The following is a 22,150-nucleotide window of genomic DNA, read 5'->3' on the forward strand; positions in this document are numbered from 1 at the left end:
GAAATTATTTCATGTTTTACAATTTTGGAGTTAGTTAAATAAATAGTTTGGGCCCATTTTGCCCTGAGGATAAGAAGCTGGCCTAATAATTATGCCAAAACATTGATATAGCGTAGGGGTGGCCCAACCAGTCTATCGCGATCGACCACGGATATTCCCAGTCGATCGCGAGATGTGTCTAAATAGAACACAATATTCTGTTTTATCCGTTAATGTCCTATAACATAAATCTTCCTGTTCCAGAATAATGCACTTGAACGCATCAAAGCTTTGTGATTGGGCCGACGTGACCCCATGTGTCGGGGCCGTGGCCTCGTGGGCAGTGCCACTAGTTCGCTTGACGTTTGTCCGTGTCAACTGGAGTGACAGTCCGCTCACACACAAGACGGGCGATTATGGCAGAAGCAAAAAAAACAAAATATATTCATTTTCACTCACTTATCGGAGGATGATTATATTTTGTATCAATTCCCAATTCAAAGTCCCATCTGCTCACATCTGCCAATGCCGAGCCGTGGCTTTATCGAAGAAGGCTAATTTAGAAGCAGCATTTCAAAACGGTGCACAAACGCCACGAGACGGAATTCCCTCCTAATTCTGCCCTACGCTCCCAAAAGGTGAGGGACTCGAAAGGACAGCTAAATGCACAGCAGTCCATTTTCCCCAGGCGGCGGCCCAACAACAAGAGCAAGGCTGCTACCATCTTATCGTGTCAGTCACGTTCTTGCGAGTTGCGAAACACATGAAGTCTTTCAAAGTCGGCGAAGTTGTGAATTCCTGAAGGCTGCCGACGCGCTTTTGGGGGACAGTAAAAATAACAGTAGCATTTCAACAGGTTTTTGATATAATAAAAACTCAAGTTAGATACCGTTATTAATCAGCTGTAAGTTTTAGTTTGTTTGAACTTATTCATTATAATTATTGTACAAAATGGTGTAAGAATACAAACATTAAGATCTGTTCTGTTTAAATTGATTATAGTCTATTATCAATTCAGGTTAAGAAACGAGTGTTGCTTGCATCCTATTTTAAAGGCATTTCTTTTTATACTCTACTAAAATGCAACAAAAAAAGGGTTTGATTCTATTAATTTTTTTTATTGCACTTTGGCAGCAGATTCCTGTGTAGTTTCAGATCTGAGTTCAGTGTTTCCCCTACGTTTACTGCCTTGGCAGGGTGCTGCTCGGGTATCCCCCGTAACGAAAATTATTGTTATTGATATCGTACAGTAACAAAGTATTTGTACATTAAAAAGTAATAAAGTACAGTGTTACACTGTACTGTATTCAGTGTGCGAAAAAGCACACGTTCATTTACAATATCGGACAAGTACATCTTTCGATTGACTTGTCCGGTGGACAAGTGACGTTTTTCGCCCTCATTTATTGACAAATTATTGATAAATTCAGTTAACAAAAGGCAGAACTCGTTCACAAATTGTCCGTGTCCGGCATTGTTCGTTAAGAAATGTTAAGTTTCGGTTCTGCTTGTCGATTCAGGAAATGCATCTCGCCGCTTTCTGTACTGTAGACAGGGGCGGGGTGGGGCGGGAAGTGTAGCACAGTGGCAGGGTTCAAACCGGTTCCGAGTAGGAACAAATAACAATTGTCCAGTACCGGGATTAATAAGAGTTGTGAGGACAGGAGGCGAGGCCGAGTGCTCGGCCTCGCCTCCTGTCCTCACAACTCTTATTAATCCCGGTACTGGACAATTGTTATTTGTTCCTACTCGGAACCGGTTTGAACCCTGCCACTGTGCTANATTTTTCGTTTTCTATGTTTTATTGTAATTTGTCCTTTTTTTTGTACTATTTGCAATGTCTCGTCAAATTCTAATACTTTATTCAGACGTGGCTCGTCCCTTTTTTAAATGCCTTTTCTGAATGTCTTTCATTTTTGTAAAGCACCTTGAATTGCCTTGTGTTGAAAGGTGCTATATAAATAAACTTGCCTTGCCTAGAAACCTCTTTAAACACCACTCTATAGCTCTTAAACGTTACATCTTGTATATTACTTTTTCAATGTTATCTTTGAGTAAAACATGATTATACATCCTTTTCAGGAGGGCAAAAACAACAACTGCCTCTGCGTTAGTTACTTTATCACGTGACCTGTTTCATCACCGGTGCTCTTTAAAGGTGTCCTCATATAACATGCTGCTGCTCTCAGCATTTCTCCACCAGGATCAAACTGAAGGTAAAGTCGAGTCAAAGGGCAGCACAGGTATTCCATACGTCAACCAGATAAAATAATTTCATTATCTGTCAGTTCAGAGTCCTCTTGTGTTTTTAACTCATGTGCAGACAGATTTCACCCAGCACATTTGTATGTTAAAATAAAATGTAAAGCATGTAGGCCCAATTACAACATAATTACTTTGGTTAGTGTTTGAAAATGAATGATTTAAGGGAATAATAGTTTTGCAAGAATCAACGGAATAGTGTGGTGAAGAATCACATTGTGTTTGATGAAGTAAAATATCTGAGGTTAGGATTAGCTTGTTGTCATCTTAGATAATGAGTCCGTCCATGAGGTTTATGACCAGTCTTTTTGTGTGTGTGTGTGTGTGTGTGTGTGTGTGTGTGTGTGTGTGTGTGTGTGTGTGTGTGTGAGAGAGTGTGTGAGAGAGTGAGTTGAGCTAACTCTGAGCTAACTCTGAGCACTATGGAATAATTGATGGCATATATATTTTACTGGCTCGATCGTTGGTGTAGCCCAGGGGTGCCCAACCTTTTTTGAACCGAAAGCTACTTTTAAAGTTGCCAGTCTGCCGAGATCTACCAGTCCAAATAGAGACGCGTAGCCATTACTGACAGCCTACTACCAGGTAAATACACACTTCTACTTGTATAAAACTGACCTTTGCACGATGAATACTTCATAAAATACTGCAGATCCTTTATCTTACCTCTTTCTAATCTACAAACATACAAGTATTTAACTGAAGTTACACAACAGTGTTGTTGATACAGAGTTGGAGTTTATTCACACGTCACATACTACAGTGGGTAAAGTTTTCAAGAAACATTGAACAGTGCTGCCACATATGACACAGGGAAAAAATAAAAGACACTGAACCCTATCTTTGCCATTATATAAAAATAGTGTTGCTACAAAAGTATAAATTAGGCTTACTAATAAGACAACTCAGATCAGAAGCTCCACAGGAATCTGCTGCCAAAGTGCAATAAAAAAGACAAAATTAATAGCATCAAACCCTTTTTGTTGCATTTTAGTAGAGTATAAAAAGAAATGCCTTTTTAAAATAGGATGCAAGCAACACTAGTTTCTTAAACTGAATTGATAATAGACTATAATCAATTTAAGTTTGCATTCTTATACCATTTTGTACAATAATTATAATGAATAAGTTCAAACAAACTAAAACTTACAGCTGATTAATAACGGTATCTAACTTGAGTTTGTATTATATCAAAAACCTGTTGAAATGCTACTGTTATTCTTACTGTCCCCAAAAAGCGCGTCGGCAGCTTCCAGGAATGCTTCTTTCACAACTTCGCCGTCTTTGAAAAGACTTCATGTGTTTCACAAGAACGTGACTGACACGATAAGATGCTATGGTAGCAGCCTTGCTCTTGTTGTTGGGCCTGGTGAAAATGGACTGCTGTGCATTTAGCTGTCCTTTCAGGTCCCTCCCCTTTTGGGAGCGTAGGGCAGAATTAGGAGGGAATTCCGTCTCGTAGCGTTTGTGCACTGTTTTGAAATGCCTCTCCTAAATTACCCTTCTTCGGTAAAGCCACGCTCGCATTGCATATGAGACAGATGGACTTTGAATTTTTCCTTCTTTTGAGAACCCGCTCATATAGGAACGGCGCGGAGCAGAGATTCTGCCCCAACATTCTCTATTGTTTTCCTCCACCAAATAAGAGATAGCTAAGATAAGATAACTTTAACAAGATGCCTGTGTGCTTAGTACCAGGTTGTTATCATTCCAGCAATGGGTCTTGCTCGTTCTGTTGCTTCCCGTCTGATGAAAGGGCCAGGAGTGGCTGGATCAACTTAGTTACCTAGCTAGTAGCAAGCACGTTAGTTAGCATTACAGCCTTAGCCTTGTCATTTTTATTAGCCTTAAGGCAAGGCAAGTTTATTCATATAGCACCTTTCAACACAAGGCAATTCAAGGTGCTTTACAAAAATGAAAGACATTCAGAAAAGGCATTTAAAAACAGTCATTAAAAAGCAAAGATACAAAATAAACATTAAAAGAAAAAAATACATGAATAAAACGTTACAGAGCAGTTTAAGATATGAATAGTTCACACAGAAGTTCCACTTTACTAATGCCTTTCTTTAAGGTTGAGCTGTGTACGCTTGTATTGCACATACGTCCCGAGCAGCATACACAGAGAAAACCAGCCAGGTCCCCAGACTGGGGGGAAATAAATGTAAACAATGTTTAAAACATCAAGAGCATTTTAATTGTAATACTACTTGGTATGTCCTATATTTAAGGTGGTGGATGAATTGTTTTAATATGAAAAGTGTAATTTTGTATGTTTTGAAAATGAATAGTTGACCGGGATTATTTATCTTGTGTTGATTGAGAGGAAAACAATTTAAAACAGTAAAAATGGAATACCAAGTTTTAAGATAACAACATAATAATACTTTTCAGTAATTTAGTGTGGCTTTGAGGAAGGCTGACCCAAAGTGGAGAAGGAAATGAGAGCAACATTTACCTTCAGGTTTAAATTGAATCTTGGACCAGTTAATATCTTTTGAAGGTCTTTAATGCTAGAAGGGTTTGCCATAGCGTGATGTTTTGTAGGTCCTATAATGCATTGATAAAACGGATATCCTTCAAAAGGCCTGTAACTGAAATCACTGGAAATAATCCCGGTTAGGTTTCACTCTTGCTTGCCAGTGTTTCTCCAACTCAATGCTATGATTAACCAAGTTGGATATATCCTGGAGCTAAAACCTCATCGTAAGGTTTCTGGTGGGTTTTTTGTGGTCTGTGATATGACAGCTTGGAGAACTGCAGAAAAAAGGGAAGGTGTTTATTGTTTCCAATCTCAGAGTGCTGTGGTTCCTGAATGAATCTGAGCTCCTGGAAATAACTATTATTCACAGGCAGTGCAGATGAAGAGCCTCGTGTGAGAGCGGTAGGTGGATGAAAACCTGCATTTTGATGAGGACCCTCACAGAGGAGCCGGCCCCACTCTGCCTCACCTAATGGGACTGAAGTGCATGATGGGTAACCGGGGCAGAGTGCCTGTGAAGATGATCAGATGATCCATGTTTGACTGTATCATTGTGCAGTCAATATTACAACACATGGAAAACCTCAGTGACATCGGGTTTGTTGTAATTAATTAATCTATCAATTATAACCTACACTAAACAAGTTGTTAAGACTGTTATCTACACATCTGATTCAATGCACTACATTAATGTAGTTCATGCTGTTTCTTAAAGCCCATATTGACATTATAAAATCAACTTAACCAAAGCATCAATTCATTATTTAAAACATTTTTCCTATTACCTAATTGTTTCTGCTTTACATGCTATAGTATTTGTAAAAGTAATCTATGAATCTAAAATGTTTCAATAGCATTTTATATTCTGATTATAACAATCACGTAAACTTATTGTATTAGCAAAAAAACAATAACACCTCAAATTTGTGTTTGTATTAGGACTAAAATGTCTCTGAAGGAACTAATAATGTTTGAACATCGTAATGCATAAACAATTGGAACATTTTCATTTCATGCGAGCACCAAGCCAAGGATTGGCTTACAATTGTAGGCATGTGTATTTACGAGAGTTTGAACTACGCTTTAGTTTAAAGTAACACATTAAGGGCAGTAATGCAAAAACATAGCCTAATGCATTTCATAAATACTGCAGCTTGAGGGCTTTTCTTATGCATATCTAGTGTATTTAGCTTCTTCAACTTCTTATGCAATAGCTTCAGCTGTCTTTGCTCAGAGAGCAAGAAAAAACTGAGCTCTCACTCTGCTGCTAGTTCAGTCCCATCTAAACAAGAAACATAATTTTAAAAGATAGGAAATGGAGCATGATTTATTTTGTTAAAACATTTTTAGCATTTCATTTGTGATAGAGATGGCTGAGAGGAGTGAAACTATATATGTTCAATATGTAACTAACATAAAAATATCACTTTAGCTTAGCATAAAGAACATAAACAAAAGGGGAAACCTTATCCAGGTCCGAAGGTAACACAATATCGCTACCAGCACGTCTTAAGCTCACTTATAATTGTCATAATAAAAAAAATAGCATTTCTTAAATCTACGACTTTAATTGTGGAATATCCACACAGTTTGGATTTAGAGGAGTCTCATGTGCCGCCTTTTTCCGTGGCCAGACACAGTGACTTCAGTCCTCACACACACCATGGTTCTTAAACTTTCTTATTTCAGTTTTAAACAAAAGTAACAGCCTAATATACCTTATGCCTATATGCACAGATATCTACTGTTTTCCAAAAAGAACAAAAAAGTGTTATTGACCAATAATTTTTGAGCTGGCTTTGGTTGCATGCAGCTTATGCAACATACTTAAATGCGGAGAGCAGAAGGGGCAGAAAGCATCAATTGGCCAAAATGCAACTTGTGTTTATCTTCTGATGACGATTTAGCTTATTATTCACCTCTACAAATATCTGCCTATGAATGCATATTAATGCAAATATAAACATCATCAGCATCGACTCCATTACCATGTTTCAGTGGGTTCTCACACTTCAAACAATTAACTGCGAGTAATTATGTCAGACCCACCCTGCGTAGCATTTAAGTACTTCAGTTTTCCAGGCTTGTGCAAGTTACTCTATTTGTTTAGGTGCTCTGCCCAATCCAGTGGGATATCCTGACCCTAAGGTCAATGCCTTACCGCCGCCCGGACCTCTAACAGCTACTGTATGCAGGGTGGATTTAACAATATTACACATTTCCACAAGGAAAATTAGGTTTTGGGTTGGATATCTGTTATGGGTTACCCAGATATCAAGGGAAGCCCACAAATACAGGCCATTTCCTCCTGAGGCAAAATTGCTGTCCGCAAATTATTGGGTATGTGAAAGATATACATGGCAGGAAATATCATAAAAATAAATAGGTTAATGTTAAGGATAATGCAGGGAAGATATTCATGTGAGGCTCCATTTTTATGATATTCATTAGTTTGGCGAGTTGCCTGTGCAGAATAAGGGAGTATGGCTACTACAACACCTATGTTCAGGAAAATACCTTTCCTGAACACTGAGCACCATAAGGTTTACTAAATTCAAATAATGTTTGATGTTGCAGAGCTAGTGAGCCAGTTATTTACCGCAGAGTGAATCATCTGCTCTACAGAGGATCTTGGAAACCTCCTCCCTCCTCTGGGAATGTGTGTGAGACTGTGAGTCTTTGACCTGCAGTGAAACTCAGGCCGTGTCAGCACTTCTGGGCCCGATATAAAACGCTGCCTCTTGCCTTTCACTCTCTTCTGAGTGGAGACACAGTCCGACCAACAATTCAACAGACTCCAAACAACCACCACCTTCTCCTCCATATTACTACAAAATGACCACAGCAGCTGAGCCCATATTCAGCAGTGGAGAGGACTGCAAGCCCTCCTGGCACGACGCTAGCGCCGGCTACAATGAGACCGATACACACCTTGAGATCATGGGCAAGCCCGTGATGGAGCGCTGGGAGACCCCCTACATGCACTCCCTGTCGACCGTTGCAGCCTCAAAAGGTAAAAGTCGAGGTTCAGGAAAGCGAGTGTTTGTCCATTCTCGGACTCCGTAGTCAGTACTTTATTGGACTCATTTGCCCATAATAAGCTGTTTTCTTAGGGCGATAAACAAGACAAACACCAAATAATGTCATAAATAACAAATATTAGTTTTGTTAACAGTTATGCCATTCATATGTTGCTGTATAGGTGAACATTAATTCTCTACACACTAAAAAACTGTAGTTCCAGCGAACTGTTTTATTGTTTAGGCTACCTTTCTGTAAAATAAAGAGATTTATAAATGCAAAAAATATATATTTATTAAAAAAACGTTTTAAATATACACACATTGTAACTATTACAAAAGGAGAGAGAAGGAAAGAGCAGGAGGCAGTAATGTATACAAAAAGTATTTTCTGGGGATGTGCAAAGGTTCCCAGTATTACAACTAAATAAATATGCAAGATGCAGGGACAAAAGTCCTTAAAAATAACAAAAATCCATCTGCTTTATAGGAATTGGAAGTAAAATATGCATTCATTGAAATGCGTTTGTGGACTTTTGAGATTTGGTCAATTTATTTTGGTGTGTTAATGTATGTTTTTTTTTACACATATTAAATAGTTAACATTTATTTTTTGATAAATGATATGGGGGACACGTGAGAGTGTGAGAAGCATGGTGCTCAATGATGTGTGAGTACTACAGCAGCTGTTTCTCTACTCATGGGATCTGGCCGAGAAATATGCAGGGGAAATGGACATCTGCTTTATGTGAAAATAGAACGATCCACACACCCTCGCAGACAAGTGGGAGGGGAAAGACTGTGCACTGATACTGTCTGCACAACACTGTTCAGATGCACATTTCTCTTTGCATGTTTTAAGACTATACATTTATGAAACATGTAGTTTACTGGAAATGTTGGACACTGAAAGTGCATTTTCTAACCACAATGTTGTTATTGTCCACTATATTATTTTAATGCCATATGCAAAAAGCATTCTAGCCATTCATGTCTTGATTATTTCTTAATTTTAAGATTCAATTGATTGATTTAAAAAAATTTACACAACATAATACAATTAAAATGTGAATATTACAGTGATCTGCTTATTAAAGACTCAGTAAATCATCTCGAAGGGGTCAAGCGGCGACACATAGCCTATACCCCTCATCTATTTATATATGCTTCTCTGAAAGGAAATTAAACCCTTTGACCTTTCTGTCAAAACACATGTTACTACCAACCAACTGGCTACAAACAACTGGCTTTCCCTCCACACCCAACACAGGGGACGTAATTCAAATACAAAAACCTGAGTGCATGGTTTTGTTAGTCCATGTGGGCAATGACTCTAAAAAAATATAAATAATGCTAATGTTATACTACTGAGCCCTGCAACATTCATGTCATGTCATCGCAGTCATCGTTTTGCAAGAAATTCTGCACCAATTTTTACCTGCATGTGCATACTGAAATGTGTTTTATTTTTTACCACCACCAAAGACGAGCCACTATCCATCAGAATTCCTGAGAATTAACTTCTGACTAAAAATGAATGTCACAGTTGTACAAGTTTCTCTCAAAAGTAGCAGAAGCAGACTCATATTTTCTGACGTAATTGTCTCGCTGGGTTCTGTCTGGCAGGGGGTCGGGTTCTGGAGATTGGTTTCGGCATGGCCATTGCTGCCACCAAGATGGAGTCTTTTCCCATCGAGGAGCACTGGATCATTGAGTGCAACGATGGCGTCTTTGCCAGACTGGAGAACTGGGCCAAGTCTCAGCCACATAAGGTCAGTAAAGGTCAATATTATCTGCAGGTATTGTTTTATTACAGATGTGTTGTTGCACTGCATGTTTGCACGTCTAGGTTATTGTTACTGTCCTTAAATATGTGTAAAATGTGTGGTTATGTTTGTGCAGGTCGTCCCCCTGAAGGGCCTTTGGGAGAACGTTGTTCCCACTCTGCCAGATAACCACTTTGATGGTAAGAAATCAAACCAGACAGCGTTATTAAACAAAACAAGACGGTCCAACCATTTCTTCCCTTTATGCTTTCTTAAAAATCTGATGGACTATCCGTTACCACATAAGGGTAAAAAGGTGCTGCCCCGGTTTGGTCACTCAGTTTCAGTTATTGATTGCTGAAAGTCTGTGTGAGGTTGCATAATCCATTAAATATTCCATAAAACTTCAGCTACCGGTGCACGAGATGTTGATGAACACACTGAGACATTATCCATTTCACCTATTTGACGTATAAAAGGGAACCAATCAAATGAATGCAGTCTACTAAAAACATGTCTCTCTTCTCCCAGGTATCCTGTATGACACATACCCTCTGTCAGAGGAGACATGGCACACTCACCAGTTTGACTTCATTAAGGTAAGTAGTTAAAATGTACATAAAACGATACTGCACAGTACATTACAAAACGTCCTGAAAGGATTAAAATACCGAAGGAGAATAATCACTGGATTGTTGGAATTGCTTGCATGTGAAGTGGATAAAAGCCACTCATTTATAGTTCACATTTCAATATACAGTCGTAATAATGTACCTTTTTTCTCTATCTGTAACAATTACAATTAAAACTTCTGATATAAGCTGAAGTAAATGTTTTTTAATAACATTAAAATTCAATGAACTTTGAATATTATAGATACAGCAGGTCAGAAAAGCATTTGGCAACATTGTGAATATGATTGTTTAAGTTGCAAACATAGAAATAAAAAACAAATTGAGAAGCAGTATTAATACATTTAGTGTTAATATATTGTGTGGTGCACATACTGGAGTCTTCAAATCCCAAGTTTAATTGATTTTGTTCCGGGTGTCTCTGCAGGGTCACGCTCACAGGCTGCTGAAGTCCGGCGGCGTCCTCACCTACTGCAACCTGACCTCCTGGGGAGAGCTGCTCAAAACCAAATATGACAACATCGTCAAGATGTTCGAGGTTGGTCAGCTTCTTAACTCCTCAAGGACAAGACATTTAACTATTCAAAAACTGTATAACTTCTGTTTTCTGCACTGTGCGTGGTCTTCTTAGTTGTGATTTGCTTCCGTTCCTTGGAATGTGTATGACAACAGAAATGTTTAATGTGTCATATTTATCTATCTGTGAGTGTTTCTATCAAGGTTGTTCCGAGTACAACCTGAATTACATGTTGCAATCGTTTCAAGGTTAGCGATAAACAGCCCTGCCGGCCTCCACACACTGACCAGCGCTGTCTGTTAATGATTTTCAGGAGACCCAGATGCCTCATCTAGTCCAAGCTGGCTTCAAGAAAGAGAAGATTAGCACCACCACGATGGACATCGCACCGCCCGAAGAATGCAAATACTATTCCTTCAATAAGATGATCACTCCCACCATCATCAAGGACTAAAGCCTGAAGATGCTGCTGCAACTTTTTTTTTTTTTTTACCATAATGTGCCTTCTCATCTGACCTCCTTACTGTTTATTCCACTATCTGCCATATCTCAATAAACGCAAATCCTTCCGATTCAGATCGCATGTGTTCATTTTTATTACAATTTTTACTAAAGTTTTACCTTTGTGGTTTCAAATTGTTCAAATTTTTGGACCAATGTCTTCTTTTGAGTTATAGGTTTTGTTGGTCACTACAGTTCTGTCACTAAATTATCAGGCCTTTAATAAATGTTAATTTTCCCAGCAGACTAAAACTACATCAAATCACCAAAAATACATTTACACCCCATCTGTTAGAGGTCTTAAATCACCCAGTATCTGTCATAAACTCCAGAAATCTTCCTTGACCTCAATACTTTTCCAAATAATGCATAATTGCTCAGCGGCATGCATCAGAAGCAGTGGGGGAACAGATCTCAAAGATTGTTTACTTAAATAAAAGTAAAAAAACACCACACTCTGACTAACAAAACAAAATATTTTTGTTAAAAGCAAAGTCTCAACATTTCTAAATTTTAACTTAGAGGTAGAGAAGTAAACTGCCCTTCAATTGTCAAGATAAAACATATACATGATCTAGTATGTCTCCTACCAAAGTGTTATTATTATAGATTCTATCACAAATACATGTATATGGGACAGATACAGTGGGGCAAAAAAGTATTTAGTCAGCCACCAATTGTGCAAGTTCTCCCACTTAAAAAGATGAGAGAGGCCTGTAATTTTCATCCTATACCTATGAGAGACAAAATGAGAAAAAAAATCCAGAAAATCACATTGTCTGATTTTTAAAGAATTTATTTGCAAATTATGATGGAAAATAAGTATTTGGTCACCGACAAACATACAAGATTTCTAGCTCTCACAGACCTGTAACTTCTTCTTTAAGAGCCTCCTCTGTCCTCCACGTGTTAACTGTATTAATGGCACCTGTTTGAACTCGTTATCAGTATAAAAGACACCTGTCCACAACCTCAAACAGTCACACTCCAAACTCCACTATGGCCAAGACCAAAGAGCTGTCAAAGGACACCAGAAACAAAATTGTAGACCTGCACCAGGCTGGGAAGACTGAATCTGCAATAGGTAAGCAGCTTGGTGTGAAGAAATCAACTGTGGGAGCACTTATTAGAAAATGGAAGACATACAAGACCACTGATAATCTCCCTCGATCTGGGGCTCCACGCAAGATCTCACCCCGTGGGGTCAAAATGATCACAAGAACGGTGAGCAAAAATCCCAGAACCACACGGGGGGACCTAGTCAATGACCTGCAGAGAGCTGGGACCAAAGTAACAAAGGCTACCATCAGTAACACACTACGCCGCCAGGGACCCAAATCCTGCATTGCCAGACGTGTCCCCCTGCTTAAGCCAGTACATGTCCAGGCCCGTCTGAAGTTTGCTAGAGAGCATTTAGATGATCCAGAAGAGGATTGGGAGAATGTCATATGGTCAGATGAAACCAAAATATAACTTTTTGGTAAAAAACTCAACTAGACGTGTTTGGAGGAGAAAGAATGCTGAGTTGCATCCAAAGAACACCATACCTACTGTGAAACATGGGGGTGGAAACATCATGCTTTGGGGCTGTTTTTCAGCAAAGGGACCAGGACGACTGATCCGTGTAAAGGAAAGAATGAATGGGGCCATGTATCGTGAGATTTTGAGTGACAACCTCCTTCCATCAGCAAGGGCATTGAAGATGAAACGTTGCTGGGTCTTTCAGCATGACAATGATCCCAAACACACCGCCCGGGTAACGAAGGAGTGGCTTCGTAAGAAGCATTTCAAGGTCCTGGAGTGGCCTAGCCAGTCTCCAGATCTCACCCCCATAGAAAATCTTTGGAGGGAGTTGAAAGTCCGTGTTGCCCAGCGACAGCCCCAAAACATCACTGCTCTGAGATCTGCATGGAGTAATGGGCCAAAATACCAGCAACAGTGTGTGAAAACCTTGTTAAGACTTACAGAAAACGTTTGACCTCTGTCATTGCCAACAAAGGGTATATAACAAAGTATTGAGATTAACTTTTGTTATTGACCAAATACTTATTTTCCACCATAAATTGCAAATAAATTCTTTAAAAATCAGACAATGTGATTTTCTGGATTTCTTTTTTTGTCCTTTTGTCTCTCATGGTTGAGGTATACCCAGGATGAAAATTACAGGCCTCTCTCATCTTTTTAAGTGGGAGAACTTGCACAATTGGTGGCTGACTAAATACTTTTTTGCCCCACTGTAATTGGGCCAGGTATGTCCACAGACAGACAGAAATATAGAGAGCAGTCTCTGTGGGAGTTCTTGATACAGTAGGTGTCTCCAAGAGCACACTTTGCCATAATGGTACACACAGATTCACAAGCTAAAAAATGTTTTAAATGACCTTCTTAAATACATACAAAAAATCTAACAAAAAAGAGCAGTTTAAATTGATTTTCCTTTATTTACATAATTTGTAGTAATTTGGATACTAACAATATGGATTACTGCATGCTACACTGTTAAGTAATTGTGTAAGTATTCAATGTATAATGAAAAGCCTTCAATAAAACAATAAGTTGGCTGTAAAATTGTCCAGAGATGGAAACGGGCCGGCACAGCACACGTTTGAATATATGGTTGTTGATAACGGTGCATGTTATCACTGAATACTTGGAATAAGTGACCACCTGGTGCAGACACATTAATCATTAAATGAACGGATGACGCAACTCCAGGCTGCAGTCCGGTGGGAAACCACAGCTGGCAGATCTCAAATCTGAATCAGACGAAGTTGAAATGCAAACATTTTTAAAGCAACATATCCAAATGTTCTCCGGATTCAGTTTCTAGAATTTGAAGATTTACTTATTTTCTTTGGCATTTATTGTTATATGAATATCTTTGAGGATTTTTACTGTTGGCCCTTCTGGGGTAGGAGGAATTCAAAAAGCCTTTTTTCCCAATGTTCCCAGATAACACAATATTATATAAGATGATACAAAACAATACAATAATTAAGAACATTTGTTTTTTCATACATTCTTTAATGCTGAGATATTCCTATCTTTAGTGGAGGTATTTGACTGATATGTGTTCAGCCATTTGGGTTTTTGGATCCTTTTAAAGAACCAATATCTCCATTCTCAATTATTTTGTATTCGTATTAGCTCATTTGTTACAAATACAGGATATTGTAGTAAATACATGCCAGATCTTTTTTGAGGCAATTCAGAAAGTGTTACCATCGTAGAGTTTGTGTCACCTCAACGTCCTGCTGAGCCCACATCTCGGTCACAATTCCTTTTGGATTTTTACCAGTTGTTTGTCTTCTTTTATCCTCTATAAAATGTGAATACGAGGTGTTGCTATTTTTTTTTAAATAATGTTTGATCATTTATTCATGATATCACTATTCATCCAGGTATCGGTGCTGGTGACAACAGGAGCCACCTTGTGGTTTGAACTTGGCCTGACTGGTTACAGTGGGAAGAATGACACACAGTATGACAAAATAATGTGTTTTCATGCGAGCTCAGTTTATTTACAACAATATTTAAGATAGAACAGGATAACTTAAATCCAGGGTTCACACACTTTTTCACCAACGATTTCCAATAACTTTTCCATGACTTCTCCAGGACCTTTACCTAATTTTACATGACCAAAGAAATGACTCTTTCTCAGCAGTACCACTGAAAATGGTTTATTTTAACATGGAACAGGAAAATAAGGTCTACATATGAAACATGTTGTGCCTATCTAAAACAAATCCAATAGGCTTACTAGCTTCTACACGCTAAAGCAACTCAAATCTCTCACCAGCAAAACACCTCGACAGTTAAATGCCATTTTACGTTTCATTACTATATGATACAGTATTTATTATCATTATAGTATTACTATTTTGGCGATTAGATAAAATATAAATTATATTTGATGCAACTTTAGTTACATTTCCATGACTTTTCCAAAACTTTGGAAAAAATATTGTTTTCCATATCTTTTCCAGGGCCTGGAGTTAGCATTTTGAATTTCCATGACTTTTCCAGGTTTTTAATGACCGTAAGAACCCTGTAAATCATTCTATGGTCTTGTTGTATGTCGAAAGATGGCTAAAAAAAAAAGGAAAACAATAATGTAATTGTTTCAAACCAAAAAGTGTGGTTATACACCAACATGATTTCCCTGCAACAGAAACAGACTCCATAATTAAAACTGAACTAAAGAAGCAGAACAACTGAGTGACAGCTGCTGTTAGGTTGAAAATAAACAGAAGTGCACTGAGTGTAAATTACAGTAATGATTTTATTGAAGTTAGTTCCTGTAGCTCAGCATGGAGGAGGAGCCGCGCTCCAAATGAAACCAGAAACACACCATTTACATACCAGATACAGAGACACATATTACACATTCACTTCCTATACCAGATCCTCAGCTTCTTCTCACGTTTGATTTTCTTCTGCAGCTGTAAAGTCCCGTAGAGGAGAGCCTCTGCAGTGGGGGGGCAACCTGAAAACAGAGCAACTCGTATTACTCATACTGACCGCAAGAAAATAGTTTTCATGTACTATTAGTTATTACAATAAAACAAGTACTGCCATTACTACAAATATTACCAGTATTTATTAATAATTCAATGATTTGGTAATAGATCGACCCCCGCCACTATCAATGATAACAATAATACAGTTGATAGTGCTTCAACTACTACTACTGAGATAGTTATAAACCTCTATGTTTTTTAATGAACCTGATTCTACATTTTTGAAGCAACGTCAATACAAACGTTATGTTAGTATTGACTTTGGCGGCCCCTATCGACAAAAGCAGCAACGCCTCGTGCCGTAAAGATATGCAGCTGCCAGACTCCTTTTAGAAAACCTCTCATTTTACAGCAGCAGGGTCTGACCCTCTGCCCCTCTCACCCCTGTTAAGGTTTCTGGTCACTTGCAGGTCATAAATTGTTGAGCGGATGTTGCAATGGCAGGTATTTAGAATAACATTTGAATAAAAAAAAATAGTCATTATTTAACTGAGTCATGTTGGTCTATCTGTACTGCATTGAGACTGTTTCAAAACTATTTAAGCAAACAAAACAACAAATGTGTGATTTTTGTTCAGAAAAGGATTTCCATACGATTTTGGAACCTGGTTGCAGAAATCCACAAACACATCAGTGACAGTGAATGATTTCTGGCGATGAGTTTGATAAGCAGTAAGTCTTTTATTCCAACCTAAAGATGTTTAAAAATTGGTTTGGGTCAGGGCTCTGTGCAGGCCAGTCAACTTCTTCCAAAGCAAACTCTTTTCATATTTCTTCACGTGCATTTGTGCACAGGGGCATTTACTGTTCATCATAAAGTGTGTGTTTGATATGTCCTCATTTTAAATGTCAGTTTTAAAAAACGAAACAATTTTGTAGATTTCATCAGTAACATATCGTGCACTAATGTTTACCTGGAACATAAATGTCCACTGGTACAATTCGGTCACATCCTCTGACCACAGAGTAGGAGTAATGGTAGTAGCCTCCTCCATTAGCACAGCTGGAAAAGCATCATTTTGGAAAACACCGTTAGGTATTGAGACAATTACAGTTTAGGTTCAGACTCTAAACACAAAATATAGGTATTTAAAAGCTATTTAAGTGCAAAAAAAACATTTAAAGTGGGCCTATCATGCTATATTTGAAACATATATTGTAGGGCCATACCTATATAAAACATGTCTGTGAAGCTTTTCTTTCAAAATACCAAACAGATCATGCATTTTAGCCATGCCTCATTTTGCTCTATTCCAGCCCTGTTTTTGCAAGGGCTGATTCTGCTTTTGTGGCAGAATACAGCGCCACTTACAGGCCTGGCATATGTACTACAGCGTCTCCAGCGCTTTCGAGCGGTCTCTCATTCCCCTGATAGGTGGAGAGTTGCCCATATAGACGGAGCACCCCTTTTCTGACGTCAGAAAAATTCAAATAATAATCAGCTCCGTTGCAGCCCCATTTTTAGAGATTTGGGTATGGAGGAAAAGAGAGAGGGTTGTGTTTTCTGACACTTGGTGAGTTCCCTGACACACCGGGGACACATATTCATGTATAAAAGACGTACAAAAGTGGCATTTTGCATGATAGGNCAGACATCGCCGGGAAACGAGGTCCGAACCTGAACACAACAAAACGATAAACAACAACTGAAATAAAAACAACTGCAAAGCAGCACACTTCAAAATGTTACTGTGACAGCAAAATTAAAGTGGACACATCATGCTATATTTGAAAGATATATTGTAGGGCCATACCTATATAAAACATGTCTGTGAAGTTTTTTTTTCAAAATACCAAACAGATCATGAGTTTTAGCCATGCCTCATTTCGCTCTATTTGCTCTTTTCCAGCAATGTTTTTGCAAGGGCTGATTCTGTCAGAAGACTTCTTCGCTGCTTTTGTGGCAGACAACAGCGCCACTTACAGGCCTGGCAAATGTACTAAAGCTACTCCAGCGCTTTCGAGCGGTCTCTCATTCCCCTGATAGGTGGAGAGTTGCCCATATAGACGGAGCACCCCTTTTCTGACGTCAGAAAAATTCAAATAATAATCAGCTCCGTTGCAGCCCCATTTTTAGAGATTTGGGTATGGAGGAAAAGAGAGAGGGTTGTGTTTTCTGACACTTGGTGAGTTCCCTGACACACCGGGGACACATATTCATGTATAAAAGACGTACAAAAGTGCATTTTGCATGATAGGTCCCCTTTAACTTGAAGCACACCATGACAACAATGAAAGATATACAAAGATTCTAGTGACCATAAATCAGAAAGAAGAACACTTGATAAACTAAATCACAGCCAAACTAAACATTAAGGCAGGTGTTGGGGCATTGAATATAATTGGGAGGGATGAAACCCTCTTTAAATGGACACACATGCAGAGTACACAGCAAACACAAAATGTGGCCTCTGCATTTAACCCATCCTAGTACCAGGAGTCTAGTACTAGGAGCAGTGGGCAGCTATTGTACAGCGCCCGGGGAGCAATGGGAGTGGGGGGGAAGGGGGGTGTTCAGTGCCTTGCTCAAGGGCACCACGGCAGGGCAGGAGGTGAACTGGGACCTCTCCAAGTAGCAGTCCACACTCCATATTTTAGGTCTGGTCGGGGACTTGAACCGGCGACCCTACAGCTCCCAGTGCTAACCCCTACTGACTGAGCCACTGCCGGACATGAACAGTATTCAGTGAGAAAGAGAAGAGAAGACTGCTGTTAGCATACCTTCCCATGGAAATCACGTATCTGGGCTCTGGCATCTGGTCGTACACCTGTTGGAAAGAAGACGCACTTCAGTCACTCTTATATAAAGTCTGACTAAGACCTAAATCCGTCCTCTCGGCTGGAGGGAGGCTTCGTGCCAGTCTACCGATCCAGCGACAGGCTGGTCATAATCCAGGCGGCAAATAAACAGCTATACTGTTCTCATGCAGAAACAGAAGTCTGAGAGAGCTGCAGTGAAAACTGACAATGTCTGTGCAGGAAATCCAGTTTTTGGAAAAGTTTTGCTCCATACCACGGAGCTGAATGAGATCAGAGCCAGTGTTTGGGGTCTGCTGTTTGGAGCGTGATAAGTTATACTTATTTCAATATTAAACAGCTGCTATTACGTCCCACCATTTCCCCCTTACCTTCCGCAGAGCAGGAGCCATTTTATTGGTCAGTGTTCCTGCCACGATCATGACATCAGACTGGCGGGGACTTGCTCTGAACACCACTCCGAAGCGATCCATGTCATAACGAGGCGCCGCCATGTGCATCATCTCCACCGCGCAGCAGGCCAGGCCAAAGGTCATAGGCCACAGAGAGCTCTGAAGGATGAGCACAGCAGAGACATGAAGACCAGCAACACAGGTAGAGATGCATTAATATATCAGCTTTAAAAGCACAATATGGTATTTCTATCTGCTAGGGTTCCCTCGATTAAAAACAATTAACAAAGACATCTAACTTTGTGGTACACCCCTCAGCAGTAACATCCCAGGTCACGAGACAGAACAACTGTAGACATCAATCCACTCCACATATGTAGGTGTAACCATTCCCAACATCTTCTCATCGACTCACCCTGCGGGCCCAGTTCACCAGGTCGTCCAGCTTGGTGATAACATACTCCCCCTTGCTGGTGGCTACAGCTGATGGTTGGGCTGCTGCCACTGCCGTGCTCTGCTCTCTGACTGGAACCAAGCTGCAACAGAAGGACATAATATTTAAACTTTGTACACAGTGTTTACAGAGTTAACATATTTACTCCAGAGTTTCTCTGGTAACTCACCTCGTGGAGGTATTCTCTTTTTTTGCAATGTTGTGCAGACTCCTCTGATGAACAGCAAATACTGAAATGGGCCTGGGGAAAAAATGTATAAGCATGTTATTTATAAACATATACATATGTAAAAACAGTAAATGAAATAATGAAAACCCATACAGTCAGTTTCACTAGAAATGTAGTTCTTCAGTGCGATGACAGACACTGTGTGTGATGGACAGATGGGCAGATTTTATATGAGACTATGATTTAGTTTGAGCTCCCTAAACTTGATGCCGCTTTAAAGGATTACCTTGACTGTTCCACACACACACAGGCTGAGCTCTCCTGCTGCTAGAAGAAAGACTGCACAGCCCGTAAAGAACAGCCAGTGTTTCAGCAATTGCTTTCAAGAGGATTGTTTCCGTTTGTTATTCTCTTCAATGGGAAACAATCTGACCTCTACAGTATCAGTGTAACTTGACCTACTGTGTGATGTGGTAGATATGGATATTTTTGGAGAATATCCCACTTTGCATTAACTGCCTGCAGAGTTTGAATTTAAAGTTAAATCTTTCTTATAGCTGCAGGCGAGCAATTCAAAAACTTATTTTTCTTTTTTTCTCCAGAAAACGAACTCCACTCCAGTTAAAGTTATAATAATAATAAAGCAGCTGTAGGACAAGGAGCTGAATTAAATTAAAGGTGAAGATTGAAACAAAGAAAATGTGTGCAAGTTTCTTACCTTGTTGAAAAGCAGCCGAACATGGCCAGACGAGGCGCTGCAAAAATAAAAGCATTTCCCAAACTGAATAAATTGTATAAAACAGTGATATAATGCAAATACTTAACATGTTTTAACAGCTGTATTTTTCAATCATTTTTGTGATCTTGTTTGAACAGTGCATTCCGGTGTAACATTACTAGTTATTTTGTTGTCAAGATGAACTGACAATTTAATGATGGACACACATGTTTAACCTCGGTGAGATCATCTCAATCCAAGTACAATACTCGGATTGAAGTACTCACTGCTAAATCTGGACATGGTGGTCTCTACTAGAGATTATTCTGCGATCCTCCTCAGAATCAATTTGTACAGTTTACAATTCAACTGTAAACGATAAGGTTACCCCTTTTTACGCTGTACTGTATAATACAGTACAGCCAATAATCACAAGAGACCTATTTGTTACTGCTTTAGATGGTGCTAGGCGTGTTTAAGGCACACCGAATCTGAGAGTAGCCTTTGTGGAAACCTTTAAAACTCTTAAATTATACTTGACGCAGCATACGGTTCGCAGAAAATGATGAGAAACCCTGACTGGCTTCAAGGGGAGTTTGGTTTGACCATCGTATCCATTTATGAGGACACGTACTGTGGCTAACGATATGTTTGGCATGGTTGTCCACCCCCAATGTAGATGCAAACTTACTAACATAACTGAAATTGATTGGTTTAAACAATGCGTGTCGTTATATTGTTAGCTAAAGTTAGCTTGCGCTTTGACTGTTACTTGAATGCATCTGGAAATCACGTAAGCGCTAACCCAGTTAGCCGCCATGCTAACGCCGACAGAGCAAGGTCAGTGTGCTTATTCAATAAAGTTACAAATCCGAGTGACGACACAGTCAAAACGGTGGGTAGCGTATTATACCTGTTTAGTTGTTTATATACCGTTATTAACATACGTATAGAAACGCCGTAATGTTTATTAAAAAAACATTTTTGTTAGATCAAAATATAATTTACCTGTTAACGCTGCCATCTTTGGGATTCTGGTTACGTCAGACTGCTTCCTGTATGAGCTCGAGCTACAGAGGGCGCTGCTGTAACAATGACAACCAGTTTACGGCGCTGAGTTTATTTATCTAACCACAGAGGGTCATAACAAGGTTACAGAGCATTACGAGAGATATAGTTAATTTAAGGTTAACGTTTTGTATTCTTTATTTTAAGGGAAATATGGTGGTCATATCTAACCAGTAAATGTAAAGAATATTGACACAATACAAGGGTAGAATAAACCTTTACAAATCAATCACCAAGTGTAATATGTAGGCAATTGTAGGTTGACTGACACACACTGACTAATACTACTGTCTTGTGGCAATGTGACTTTATAAAGTATGATTTTTAAAACAGATTTTTTTAAATATTATGTAAAGATATATATTACAATTGAAACTAAACTGTAAAAATTTAGTATTGGGTAATATGTGAACAAATCATTCACATGAACGGTGCTTATTCTTCTATCATTTACAAATTAAGTTATTAAGTTAGTCTTTTAAACAACTGGTTCTGTGTTTTCATTTTAGAGGTAAGGATTAGACGGTGACCCATATAAGCAAATGGAGCAGCTTTGCTCAACTGGTAGAGCTGCTTTCATGTGTTGTCAAAACTAACACATTTAATTAAGTACACATATATCTATAATATACAGACGTCAGACAGAAAAAAACGAGTATGATGAATAATCCCTACATTACTTAAAACAACTGTTTTTGTTATAGGTTTTTTTTTAAATAGACATTTTGTTGATATGAGTGTACTGTCCCTTTATTTAATGATATTTATTGTTTAACTTTATATAGTTTATCTACTGTTAACTTTTTATACTGTTTTCATCAATTTTGAACATTTAATCAAATTAATTTCACATGAGGAAAAACATTTATGTTTCACCTTTTTTGTGCCTTTTTCAAAGAAAAGAGTGAGA

General features: G+C 38.9%; 2 protein-coding genes across 2 annotated transcripts; one reads left to right on the forward strand and one right to left on the reverse strand.

The window, feature by feature from the left end:
* Nucleotides 1-7,374: 7,374 nt before the first annotated feature.
* Nucleotides 7,375-11,230, forward strand: gamt (guanidinoacetate N-methyltransferase). The gene is made up of 6 exons (XM_010772828.1): nt 7,375-7,736; nt 9,370-9,515; nt 9,646-9,709; nt 10,041-10,108; nt 10,569-10,679; nt 10,972-11,230. Exons 1-6 carry the CDS (start codon nt 7,559-7,561, stop codon nt 11,110-11,112), a joined length of 708 nt encoding a protein of 235 aa, XP_010771130.1. The 5' UTR covers nt 7,375-7,558; the 3' UTR covers nt 11,113-11,230.
* A 4,194-nt stretch (nt 11,231-15,424) lies between these two features.
* On the reverse strand, nt 15,425-21,256 carry ndufs7 (NADH:ubiquinone oxidoreductase core subunit S7). The gene is made up of 8 exons (XM_010772829.1): nt 21,181-21,256; nt 20,173-20,209; nt 19,455-19,526; nt 19,247-19,367; nt 18,811-18,990; nt 18,404-18,450; nt 16,597-16,685; nt 15,425-15,648 (listed from the first exon to the last, which is right to left on the reverse strand). Exons 1-8 carry the CDS (start codon nt 21,194-21,196, stop codon nt 15,551-15,553), a joined length of 660 nt encoding a protein of 219 aa, XP_010771131.1. The 5' UTR covers nt 21,197-21,256; the 3' UTR covers nt 15,425-15,550.
* Nucleotides 21,257-22,150: the final 894 nt, after the last annotated feature.

The sequence above is a fragment of the Notothenia coriiceps genome, unplaced genomic scaffold, assembly GCF_000735185.1.
Source record: "Notothenia coriiceps isolate Sejong01 unplaced genomic scaffold, NC01 NC01_scaffold00011632, whole genome shotgun sequence".
NCBI classification, from domain to species: Eukaryota; Metazoa; Chordata; class Actinopteri; order Perciformes; family Nototheniidae; genus Notothenia; species Notothenia coriiceps.